This window comes from Rhamphochromis sp. 'chilingali' (genome assembly GCF_963969265.1).
Source record: "Rhamphochromis sp. 'chilingali' genome assembly, chromosome: 8".
NCBI lineage: Eukaryota > Metazoa > Chordata > Actinopteri > Cichliformes > Cichlidae > Rhamphochromis > Rhamphochromis sp. 'chilingali'.
In genome coordinates this window covers 32,264,473-32,276,173 of record NC_137935.1, presented here as the reverse complement: position 1 = coordinate 32,276,173, position 11,701 = coordinate 32,264,473, and the positions used below count along the sequence as shown (strand labels likewise).

Below are 11,701 nucleotides of genomic sequence, written 5' to 3'. Positions count from 1 at the left end.
AAGGCAGAAACATGCAAAGAAGCGTTTTGAATGTCCTTCAAGGAGTTTGGAGAACTATTCCTGAAGAAACAGAACCCTGGTTTCTCGCTATATTAAGGCAGGACCTATACCACACCACGTAGCAATATTCCAGTGTAGAAATACTGTTGTTGGAAAACTGACCTATCACTACTTAAGTATCAAAAGTTAAGTGTCAAACCATAAAGTGCTCTTCAAGATCATGTATGTGCATGAAATCAGAGCCAGTCTGAGAAAAAGTTTGAGACGCTGAGAAATGAACACATTAAGCTGTGTGTGAATGCAGACCGATGACCGTTTCATACAGTCACTGATGAAGACAACCAGATCAGGGTCAGAAGTGTGAGAAAAGGCTAATAATTACTCACTACATCATCTGGTGGTACAAAGTGGTAGTACAGCGGCCACTCCATACTTCTTTAACACAGTGCATACATAGCACGGTTACCACTCTGCCTCACAGAAAGAAGGTCGTGGTTTTGAATCCACCATCTGGCCTTTCTATGTGGAGTTTGCATGTTCCCCCCGTGTCTGCGTGGGTTATCGCTGGGTACTCTGGCTTGATCCCGCAGTCTAAAGACATGCAATTAGTGGGGTTAGGTTAATTATGGATAGATGGATATTTTGCACACAGACTTTAGCCGTTTCTTCATATTCTGTTGATAGGTTTAGTTAATTTTAAAAGATTTTAATAATTTCAAGCAGAAATTTAAGCTGAGGGTAGATAAGTTTGAATATATCAGCATATATTATTATAAAATATCATTATAGCTACAGCCTTAGTTTTATGTGGAAACTGTTTGTCTCGTTAATAAAGCTGTTCCTCTGAACAGTAGACAGTAAAGCGGCAGATTGGTCCTTTAAAGGACGATTAAAAAAAGCACACTTCCGGTGGGCAGAGACAAAAACAGAGAGGCACCCCGGTGGTGACAGCAGAAAAGAGGGCGAGAGTAAGGGATCTGTCTGAGAAAGGTGGCCAGCTATCGTCAACACAGCCCGAGAGTGAAGTCACCTGCAGCGGATAGACAGGCGAGCAGTGACCGCCCCACTACCCCGGAGCCATGGTGAAGATCAGTTTCCAGGCTGTCTCGGGACAGAAAGTGGAAAAAGAGAGCGATGGCGACAAGACCGAGATCCTCATTCCTCATCCGATGGTGAGCAAAAGAGTCGCCTGTTCACATTTAACCCATTATAATCGAGCATGATATCAACTCTTGTGTGTAGATGGTCTTTATGTAACGCGATGCCTGCTGTGTGTCCAGCAGGCTCACCTGCCTGCTTGGTCCGCAGGGCAGCCTGCACCTGCTCGGTCATGAGCAGCAGCAGGGGGATTTTTTTTTTTTCCCCTTTTTTTGACAGCATCTATCGACATTTGGTTGGGAACAAAAACATGTCATTGCTGTGACGCTTTCCTGTGCGCCAGCGCGCTTTGTGCACGTTTGATGCAAGTTATTCCAATGTGCAAAAAGCACAGCAAAAAGCCACAATGTGCCAATTTAAAGGCTTTGTACTTGGTTTATCTGTCGATTTCCCCTGCAGTGCTGATGTATTCAACAAAAACAAAACCCCCAAGCTTTCAAAAAAGGGTAGGGGGGGGGTAAAAAAAAAAAAAAAGGGGGGGGGGGGGGGGGGGTAGAATGCAAGAAATGCAGAGCTTTGGGATGACAAAATGGCAGATGGGTTGCCGAGGCTTGCAGCGCATGCAGGATTATTTGTCACAGCTCTAAAGGGAGGCAGAGCTGCGGAGTCCTGAAGTTTGCTGTGCTGCGGAATCCCCCTGCATCACTCTTATTAAAAAATACATGGCTGAGCAGCAGAGACGACAAACACCGACAGAATACAGAGGAGGCGTCCGGCATTGCATAGGAAGTGAATATCGCAGGAGTGCAGAGCTGCGGCCCCTGAGTGACTTGCGCTCCTCCAAATGTACTGAACAGGAGACAGACAGACAGACAAGGCCTCATGGTGTGACACGCACTCAGCTGCTGCCACGATCCCATCTCAGTGGGACGGAGGAACACAAAGAACTTGCAAAAGTCTGCCTTCACACATACACTGCTGTCTCCTTGTCCTTGTGCACCCTCCAAATGCTCCCTCCAAAGAACAAAGGCTTGAAGAATCAAATTCAGCTCAAATAGCAAAAGCGGTGTCCTGAAATTAGGCACTCGGGCCATACCACGCAATGTTGGTGGGGTGAGGGGGGTGGTTGGTGAAAGCTTTCAAGCATTTTGAAGTCATCTCCCTTTAAAAAAATAATAATAATAGGAACACACGCAAACACAGTTGCCATCATTTTTCTTTGAGGTATCCTCAAAGAGTCTTTTTTTTTTCCACATGCACACAGTTGTTATTTTTCCCTTCATAGCTCCAGCTAAGAATAGCAGCCCTTTGTTTCCTTACAGTCTGCTTTTCACAAGATAATTTCCCCTGCTGTAGTTACTCTGCAGCACATCTACAGTAATTCGCTGAGCCAGTTCTCAGATAGTAGCCACTCGCTGTGTGTGTGCGCGTTTCCTTTTACAACAATGACTAACTGTGTGTAGTGCCACCCTCCAAACACTGGCTGGGTGCGTGGCATCAGCAGATGGGCTGCGAGACTGGAGGCGTCTGGGAAGATTACTCACTATCTAAGTCAAGTTTTCATTACCCGCCGTCTCCGTCAGCCTTTCCTCCTGTCCGAGATCCGTGCTGCCAATTCCTGCCGTTAAATTCAGATTTCTTTTCAGCCACCCGTCACGCGATCGAATCGAAGCTGGCTAGAAATGCTGCTCTGTGCACTTCTCGAAGTTTTAATGTATGCATTTGTGGTGTCCTCCAGGATGAGGAGGAGCTGGTCCTACCCCTGCGGCCCAAGAAGTCTCCTCTCAATGGCCTGTGCTGCCTGACGTTTGGTCTGGTGGTCTTCATGGCTGGTCTGGTTTTAGCCTCCATCTTTGTCTACCGCTACTACTTCATACCTCATGTAAGACTCGATTATGCTCTGCAGTGTGCCATATGTGTGCCCTTGTTGGCCTTGCAATGAAACACTGCACTAAAAAATGGGGGGAAAATGTTCTTCTTTTTAAAAACAATAAATAATTGTAATCACTGCCATCTGAGACGGATAATGTTGCTGCAGTCGTGTTTCTTGGCTGCTGTGTTGCATTAAAAGCTGATCTGTGTGCATGTGTGTAGATCCCAGAGGAGAACTTGTTTCACTGCAGGGTGCTGTATGAAGACTCTGTGTACGCTCCGCTGCGTGGCCGTCAGGAGTTGGAGGAGAATGTCGGCATCTACCTGGCCGACAACTACGAGAAGATCACTGTGCCCGTGCCTCACTTTGGAGGAAGTGACCCTGCTGATATAATCCATGATTTCCACAGAGTGAGGACAAATATACACATGTTACATATAGGTCTGATATTCTACCCCTTAAAGACACATTAACGCCACACTCGCATGTCTCCAGAATGTCTATTTCAAGTTTCAGCCTCAAATACAACACACATAGATGCAGTTCTGAGCCAAAATGTGGGTTGTAACATTTTTTCAGTATGATAACTTCTTTTTTTTCTTCTTCTAGTAAATGTGAACATGGAGTTTGTCTGAGTTCATGAAAATCTGCAGTCCAGGAGTATAGAACAGCTAGAGTTTTTCCACACAGCTCATAGGCTGCTTTAAAAACAAGACTTCATATTCGTTGTCTTTGTCAGCTGACAAGAATTGGGGGAAAATATGAACATGAGGCAGATTTCATTGCTCATTCGGCTGCATCAGAGGGAGTGAGTGCAGAGCATCGGAAAGAAGCATACAGCTAGCAGAAAGTGGACTCTAACTATACTGTATACTCATTGCTCATTTGGCCAAAGTGCAAAGCTGTCGTCTAATGCTAACTAGCTTTGTTAGCAAAGTGCATCCATAGACGACATGGGTTTATTGCACTGCAGACACAGACACCTGCTACTTGGTGCTGAGAAAATAAGTAAATAAATGATGTAGCCCCATGCACTTATACAGTGAGCCTGATAATCATTCATATTTAAGGCTTTTTACAATTTTTTTTTTATTTTTTTTTATTTTTATTTTTTTTTTACAAAGCACAAAACTGTGTTGTAAACAAGTGGCCTTTTGAGGAACTGCAGTCTTCACCGATTCCACGTTGGCTTTATCTTTCAACCACAAAAGTTGCAAAATATACAGAAAAGCTACCATTACTGACTTACTTTAAATATCAAAGTTCAGTCAGTGAAATACTGACCTGCTTTTGTTTTTAAATGAGAATGAGAGTTTAATTTTATTGTTAAAGCACCAAATGAAATTCTAGTCAGCTAAAGGTGCTTTACATTGTAAGCTAAAGACTCTACAGTAATGGAGAACTGGTCATAATTAGATTGCTTTGTTGTTGTTTCCAGGGACTGACTGCATATCATGACATTGCTCTGGACAAGTGCTACGTTATCGAGCTCAACACCACCATTGTGATGCCTCCGCGCAACCTCTGGGAGCTGCTTATCAATGTCAAGGTAACACAGCCAATCTTAGGCGACATCTCCAGCTGTTACCAAATGCTGGAAGCTAACATATTTAGCAGTGTAAGAAATGAATAAGAAGAAAACCACCCCACTTCTTTTCTTCCTTTATTTGTAATATCGTTGGTGTACTCTGTGATGTATTGATACACTGCTTATTATGTGGACACACTAACAACTAGCATGGCTTAGTAAGTCTGTCGAAGCTTCCCAAGCTTTTTAATTTAAAGAAAAAAAAATTTAACCTTCTTTGCTGATGTTCGAAGGAGTTGATACTTTTGGCAAAGTTAAAATTAATTTGAGTTAATACACCATTTTGGTGTTGTTTAACTGGAAATATTCCTCTGCTACAATTTGCCAGCATTAAAAGTCACTCGGGAAAATTTCCACAGATGTCAGTCCCCTCAAGAATTAGTATTGCAGCATCATCAGCCCCTTTGTGTTCCCACCGAGCTTGTTACTGTGTCTCTTGCAGAAGGGCACATACTTGCCTCAGACCTACATCATCCATGAAGAGATGGTGGTGACCGGCAAAGTGCACAACATGCGTCAGCTGGGACCTTTCATCTATCGCCTGTGCAACGGGAAGGACACGTACCGCCTGAACCGCCGCGTCACCCGCAGGCGTACGTTGGGGTTAATGGGGCCATTAAAAAGAGCTGATACATGCCTGTGTTTTTGTTTTCTTTTGGGGGATTAAGAGGTTTATCGTTTAAGCTGTGATTGTATCTGAAGTTCAGCGACTCGGCTGATCGCCTCTCTGTGTCTCGCCCCATTTTCCCTCATAGGCATCAACAAGCGTGACACGAAGGACTGCCACCACATCCGCCACTTTGAGAATACATTTGTGGTGGAGACGGTTATCTGCGATGAAGCGTAAACGCGACTGTCATCTGTGAGATTCCCGCCCACACAAAGGCACATCACCAGTCATGTCTCCAGCCACTGTAGCAACCTCCTGTGGATCTGATCATGTCTGAGTTGCACTTTACTTGTTTTTGTTTTGTTTTTAATTTTATTTCAGTACCTCCCCTTTATTCTGTTTCGAATTAGGTAATATTTACCCTAAAGTGTGATGCAATACTAAGCTGCTGGTTATGTCACAGGATTTTCCATGTAGCAAAGGCCTTAAGCCAAAAATAATGATTTCAAGACATCTCCTCTTTGGGGATTTGTATGATGGTTACCGTTGCCGGGGGAGACGACTTTCTCCCCATGTTGTTTTGTTGTGCTCCCCTTGAGGTTACGTTGTTTTCCTTAGTTATCTACACAAAGCATGAGGTATTGCCTTCCTGAGCAAACATGGATTCATTTATTTATATTTTCTCATGTTCAGTGTAATGTAACTGTTGATGACTAGTAGCTTGCTTGCATCTTTAGCCTCTTGCTTACCTGTTGCTTCCTCGCTTCTGCCTTCATCCTGTTAAAAAGCACTATCGCACAGTAGACTTTAGACCAGGCTGCATTGGGCATTACACTTACTATTTTTCTTCTTTGGGAATAATATTCTGCCCCTGAAACACAGACCCATATTTCTTTTTGACCTCTAATTTGTCACACTTTTTCTTCTCTCTCTCTTCCCCCCCCCCCCGTCCCCACTACTTTTCTGAATCGTTTTAGACTAACCTTTGTTTTCCCTTGCATGTGTTTATGTATAAGAGAAACAGCACTCTTAGAATGTTTTGTAAAACCACGTTTAAAGCCTTAGTCCAGAGTCAGAGACTGGACTAAAGTCAAAACAAGTGAAAGGGAGCGTATTATATGTTAGATGAACAAAACCAACTGTGATCTGTATATTTTGTCTGCCAATGAAATCTGTCTGTGAATAAAGTAGTAAAAAAAAAAATGACTGAGTTGAGGCATATGTTACTTTATTTCAAACGTTACTAGGCTTCAGTCAGTATCTTATGAATGTAAAAAGACTAAGGGGGTTTTGTTGTCACCATACGGGTGGGTGGGCAAGCAATGTTGACACCCAAATTTGTGAATACGATGACTCAAGAAAGAAGCGATGCAGGAGTTTCAAAGTGACAGCGTAGGTGTATCTTCGACAAGTTTTAATCTCAGTGACCTAGACTTCGAGGTTGGAGGTCAGAGGTCAAGTTTTTTGAAAATTCTGTGAATGCGATAACTGGAGAAAAAGCTGACAAAGGATTTTGAATTCGATACCATGGGAGCATCCAGTAGGAGGCTGAGGGTCGACGCTGGCTGCTGCCAGTATTTTTCATTTTACGGTTTCTATTTTGTGTTCTGTACCGATTTAAACATTTCTATAGTAAAATCCTCGTGTGAACCTGCAGCTCTGCCAGCAACTACATTTCCAGTCACCATTAATCAAAAACATAAAATCTCCCTAGATTTTCTAAAGAAATCTCTTAAAGTAAAAGAGGTGACTTTGATGTGTTGGTTATTTGTGTTGCATAATGAAATCGCTCTTAACTGCTATTTGTATTTGACATATGCGCCTTATAGTTGCTTTTTACATCTTCCAGTCTTTGTCAGTGATTTGAACTACATGCTGTGTGAAACTTGTAGTAGGTTAATGTAGGGTAATATTAGAAGAAATGATGACTGTATTACACAGATGGGATAAAACATGGACGTAGCCACTGTGATTCAACCACTGCTTTTGGTCTCAGGATTATCTTTTCTGTTTATATTGGAAGTAGAGCTTGTACATTGTTATCTGATGCCATCATGTCATCAGATAACCTTTAATGAATTCTGTCTTTAATGACTTTAAAAAAGCCTCAAGTACTGACTGCAGACATTTGACTTTTTGGGGGATTTTCTCCAATCCACACAGGGTCAAAGCTATACGTAAACGCTCATACAGGCTCTATTAATGTCCTTAGCAAGTTGCACTTTGGCAAGATGCTTTTGGTAGCCATGAAAAAGCTTCTATTGTAATTCTGGCAGATTGATGGAGTTCATTTTAACCATAGTCCACAAATTTTCTATAGTGCTGGTAATTCCAGAACCTTAATGATAGACTGCTTTATCGATTAACCAGTTTTAATGTGTCTTTGAGATCATTGTCCAACTGGAACACCCAACTGTGTCCAAGTTTCAAACAGCTAGGTGTTGATTTGAGGTGAAGCTGAAGAATCTGAATGTCATTCATGGCTGTGTGGCAGGCAGACTAGGACCCAAATGCAGGACTCTGAGTCGAGGATATGACTTGAAAAAAAAGCAACTTTAATGCTGTGACTTAAAAGTTTCAAAAATGGTATAAAAAAATACAAGACATCAGGTAAAAAGCTAAACTTGGAAACTCAGAACCGGGAGACCTGAAAACACACAACAAAAAACAAGAGACGAGAGACTGAGACAAGGACACAAAAGCTTGACATTAGGACGGGGATAAACATGGAAACACACGACAGACTGGAGAGAAAAAACACACAACAGAAATCAGCAGGAGATGCTGAAGACAGAACAGACATGAGAGCAGGCAAAAACTAAAAAATAGAAATATTAAACACAGATGCACTAGGAAATACAAAACTACAGACTAACTAATACAGGACAAGAAGATGAAAATCTGTTCAATCCAAAAGAAAGATTCACAAAACCATCATAAACTCACAAACTGTGTCAAAGACATAGGATCATGACATTTGTTCTTCATTACTCCATGCACAACAGAAGTGCTGCCACCACCATGCTTGATGTCTGATACAGTGTTCTTAGGTTTGAAAGCCTCAGGTTTAAACATACCTAAACAAGCATACCTCTTGCCATTGTGGCCAAATAACTCAATCATTGTTTCTTTGACTGGTAAAACTCCAGAAGTCATTTGTCCTGTTCGTGTGGGCAGGTGTAAATTTCAGCTTGAAAGTGTTGATTTTGTAGCAGGGTTTTTTTTCTGAAACCTTCTCAGTTCACCATGAAGTAAAACTCACTGGACATTGGCCCTAGTATTACAGCACTTTCCTGTTCATGCCACAGTTGAACTTTTGTGGTTTCTGGGTTGTTCCTCAACATCGAAACCAATTTCATCCCAGCAGAATGTAACGGTTTGGGCCTTCTTCCAAGACTTGGCAAAGTGGTGACACGTCCAGATAACTTGGTCCTTATATCCTGGCAAGTAGAAACTACCAGTTGTAGTCAATTATGATCACTAGGTCTTGGCAAATGATGACTATATTGAATATAACACAATCAACTTTCGTGTACAATAGTAAACATTAACAACAGTAAAATGTAATGGCCAGTCTGGGAAATTCAACCAATCTTCAGTGTCTAATAGCATTTTCAGTGATAACCTTTGGATAATTTTAAATCTGCAGATGAGATAATCAGTCGTCTTACAGTCTGTTGTAGGCTTACACCAACACCCTTCCATCTGGTGGGACTTAATTAGGCCTTGAGCCGTTGGCTCCACTACTGAGGCACTCGCAAAAAAAAACAAAGGCCTGAGTCTTATGAAAGGACTTAAAATATACAGAAGAGATGGGCTTAAACAGTGCTGTATGTAATGTTTTCAAAAATATTTACAAAATATTGTGATTAGTCAATTTTAAACCAGCTTTTCTGCTGAATGTTTAATTATTCTTAATCTATCCTCAACATTATTCATTCATGTGGTACTTTACATGCGTACACACACCCATCTGTCAGAGTTATTCTTATGTATATGCTGTTTTATTTGCCAAAAGAGAAATGAGGAGATTGATATTACTCTTATACGTCTTGATTAAATATTAGGCCAAAGCAACAACGATATGAGAAAAGGTTGTTTGTTTCATGTCCCTGACAGTATGTAGTTCCACACACGTGACTTCTGGAAGACTCTGTTTTTTCTGGGGGGAGGGGACATCTTCTCATGTCAGAGTGTTAAATCTGACAAACTTATTACATGATACTGATCAGGATATTGACTTCATGTAAACTGAAGACAAGTAAGGACGCAGTTTTGCAAACACAAAAAAGTGTTGCAGGTGACTTTTTTCACAGTTTCTAGTAAGTCAGCCACCGATCTGTGGTTGAGGCTTTCATGTTGCAGCGAAAATAGAACATGAAACCACTAGGCCAAGCCTCTTTCACTCCTTCACTTTCTGGGCTTGACACAAATGTTACTGAAGAAATGAACATTGATGGTTAACTGCTGAAAACTGTGCATGTGGTTGAACTACTTAAGAATCTTGTGCACAAACGAGCTGCTTTGTAAAAAACAAAAACAAAAAACAGGCATTTATCATGGGACATCTGATAGCAACTCTAGCAGGTCACTAATCTATAGTTTTCTTCCCACGTCCTCTTTTTTCTTCCAGAAGGAGTCAAAAGAAAAATAATACATCAGTGGATCCAGACAGCAGCTCAAAACAATCAGACATGCCAGTGGAGTTATGCTGGTTTTGCTTTTTGTAAGTATGTGTAGTGGCATGGGCAGAAAACATGTGCAGAATATAAGCAAGTTGATGGCAAAAATCAGCATTACGTTCACCTTGTTTCTGACCTTTGCAGAGTCACTGTGATGTTTGTGTAGAGTCCAAGAAACCATAACGGTGCACACAATGTTGACTGCTAGCATTGTGACCAGTAACACAATCTGAAGGTAAATAATTGCTGATCGTGTTACACTTTTATATTCATGAAGTTCAAAACAAATGTGATCTGTGTGGTTCTGTAAGTGTTCTAAAAATCCTTTGGCCTCTGGGATATTTACCACCAGCAAAAACCCCCAGACCAGCGCTGCTCCTTTCCAGGCATTGCACGAGGTCCGAAGATGGCGAGACCTCAGAGGATAAACCACAGCCAGCAGTCGGTCCACACTTATGAAGGTGATGAAGGAGGCGCTGGAGCGAATGTTGTTGCGAAAGATTATTACACTGAAGAGGCATGTGATAATTCCCAGCGGGGTGCCTGTTGCATGATGGTAGATCCTCATGGGCAAAGAGAAGATGGCTAGCAGGTCTGAGAGTGCCAGGTTCACCATGAAGACAGCGTTGGGTGATTTGAGGCTGTGGCGGCGAAGAAGAATCCACAGTGAGACTGCGTTGAGTGGCAGACCTATCACCATAATGCAGCCAAAGATCCCAGCATAAACCCGGTCATCTTCTGTGGAGCTGTTTGATGTGTTCATGATGAGAAAAGAAATGTCTGAATGTCCTTTTTAAAGAACTGAAGCAGAGTGGCAAAGGTTCCTCTTTGTGTGGTTTTTGTTTGTGAGTGAGGCGTGACTAGTTTGTGACTGTGACTAGTCACACTACAGGAAACTCAAGCTCATCTCATCTCATCTCATCTCACCTCATAAGCTCTGCCTCTATATTTGTGCTTTGAAGATAGGATCTCTGATTATGATTCCTGTAATACACATTTTTAATACGCTCTGACTGTAATGAGTTTATTTTTAGATTCTTGATTCTTTCCTTTGCAATATGGTTTAGTCTTGAGTTTAGTTCTTTTAATGTCTCTGAGTTTATTTATTTGGGGGATGGTTTTTTTTGTAATATAAACTTTACTTCTATAAAGTATTTTCCCAGGTCAGGTTTGTGTCAGCCAAAATACAAAATAAACGTCTTGTTTTCTTTTACCAATTTCTCCTGTGTGGTCTTCATTCTGGTCCTCGCTGATTGGTCTCACACAATCTGCAGCCTCAGATCATGATGGTTTAGAAATATTGGAAATGACAGTATTATTTTTGAGTCTTTAATCTAGGCTATTGCAACCACTGTGCCTCCACTGCAGGCAGGACCATGATAGAATTCACACATGAACGGCTTCCAAACTGAAGTTCACTAATCTGCAGTCAGCTTGCCTTATTTCCTTCCCTCACTTTTTTTTTTAACTTTCAAGAACATTGAAAATAAAACAAATAAAAAATAATAGTCAATTAAATTTTTAGAGTTTTGTTATTTTAAGTATTGTGTAATTTAGGGATTTTCCCCATCTTATACTTAAATCAGACATTTTTCGTCAATGTTCAGCTGTACACATATAGGTCCTTCTCAAAAAATCAGCATATTGTGATAAAGTTCATTATTTTCGGTAATGTACTGATAAACATTAGACTTTCATATATTTTAGATTCATTACACACAACTGAAGTAGTTCAAGCCTTTCATTGTTTTAATATTGATGATTTTGGCATACAGCTCATGAAAACCCAAATTTCCTATCTCAAAAAATTAGCATATCATGAAAAGGTTCTCTAAACGAGCTATTAACCT

The 11,701-nt window shown here is 41.2% G+C and overlaps 2 protein-coding genes across 2 annotated transcripts; one reads left to right on the top strand and one right to left on the bottom strand.

The window, feature by feature from the left end:
• The first annotated feature begins 909 nt into the window (after positions 1 to 909).
• On the top strand, positions 910 to 6,354 carry itm2ca (integral membrane protein 2Ca). The gene is made up of 6 exons (XM_080888217.1): positions 910 to 1,172; positions 2,837 to 2,980; positions 3,193 to 3,381; positions 4,410 to 4,520; positions 5,002 to 5,152; positions 5,315 to 6,354. The coding sequence occupies exons 1-6, from the start codon at positions 1,080 to 1,082 to the stop codon at positions 5,404 to 5,406; spliced, it is 780 nt and encodes a 259-aa protein (XP_080744343.1). The 5' UTR covers positions 910 to 1,079; the 3' UTR covers positions 5,407 to 6,354.
• Positions 6,355 to 9,443: 3,089 nt separating this feature from the next.
• Positions 9,444 to 10,675, bottom strand: LOC308401435 (lysophosphatidic acid receptor 6-like). The gene has a single exon (XM_080889640.1). It carries the CDS (start codon positions 10,612 to 10,614, stop codon positions 9,766 to 9,768), a length of 849 nt encoding a protein of 282 aa, XP_080745766.1. The 5' UTR covers positions 10,615 to 10,675; the 3' UTR covers positions 9,444 to 9,765.
• Positions 10,676 to 11,701: the final 1,026 nt, after the last annotated feature.

Coding starts and splice junctions, on each gene's coding strand:
- itm2ca (XM_080888217.1), top strand. CDS start 1,080: ATGGTGAAGATCAGTTTCCAGGCTGTCTCGGGACAGAAAGTGGAAAAA. Junction 4,521..5,001: donor AGCTGCTTATCAATGTCAAG/GTAACACAGCCA, acceptor TGTCTCTTGCAG/AAGGGCACATACTTGCCTCA. Junction 5,153..5,314: donor CCGCCGCGTCACCCGCAGGC/GTACGTTGGGGT, acceptor TTTCCCTCATAG/GCATCAACAAGCGTGACACG.
- LOC308401435 (XM_080889640.1), bottom strand. CDS start 10,614: ATGAACACATCAAACAGCTCCACAGAAGATGACCGGGTTTATGCTGGG.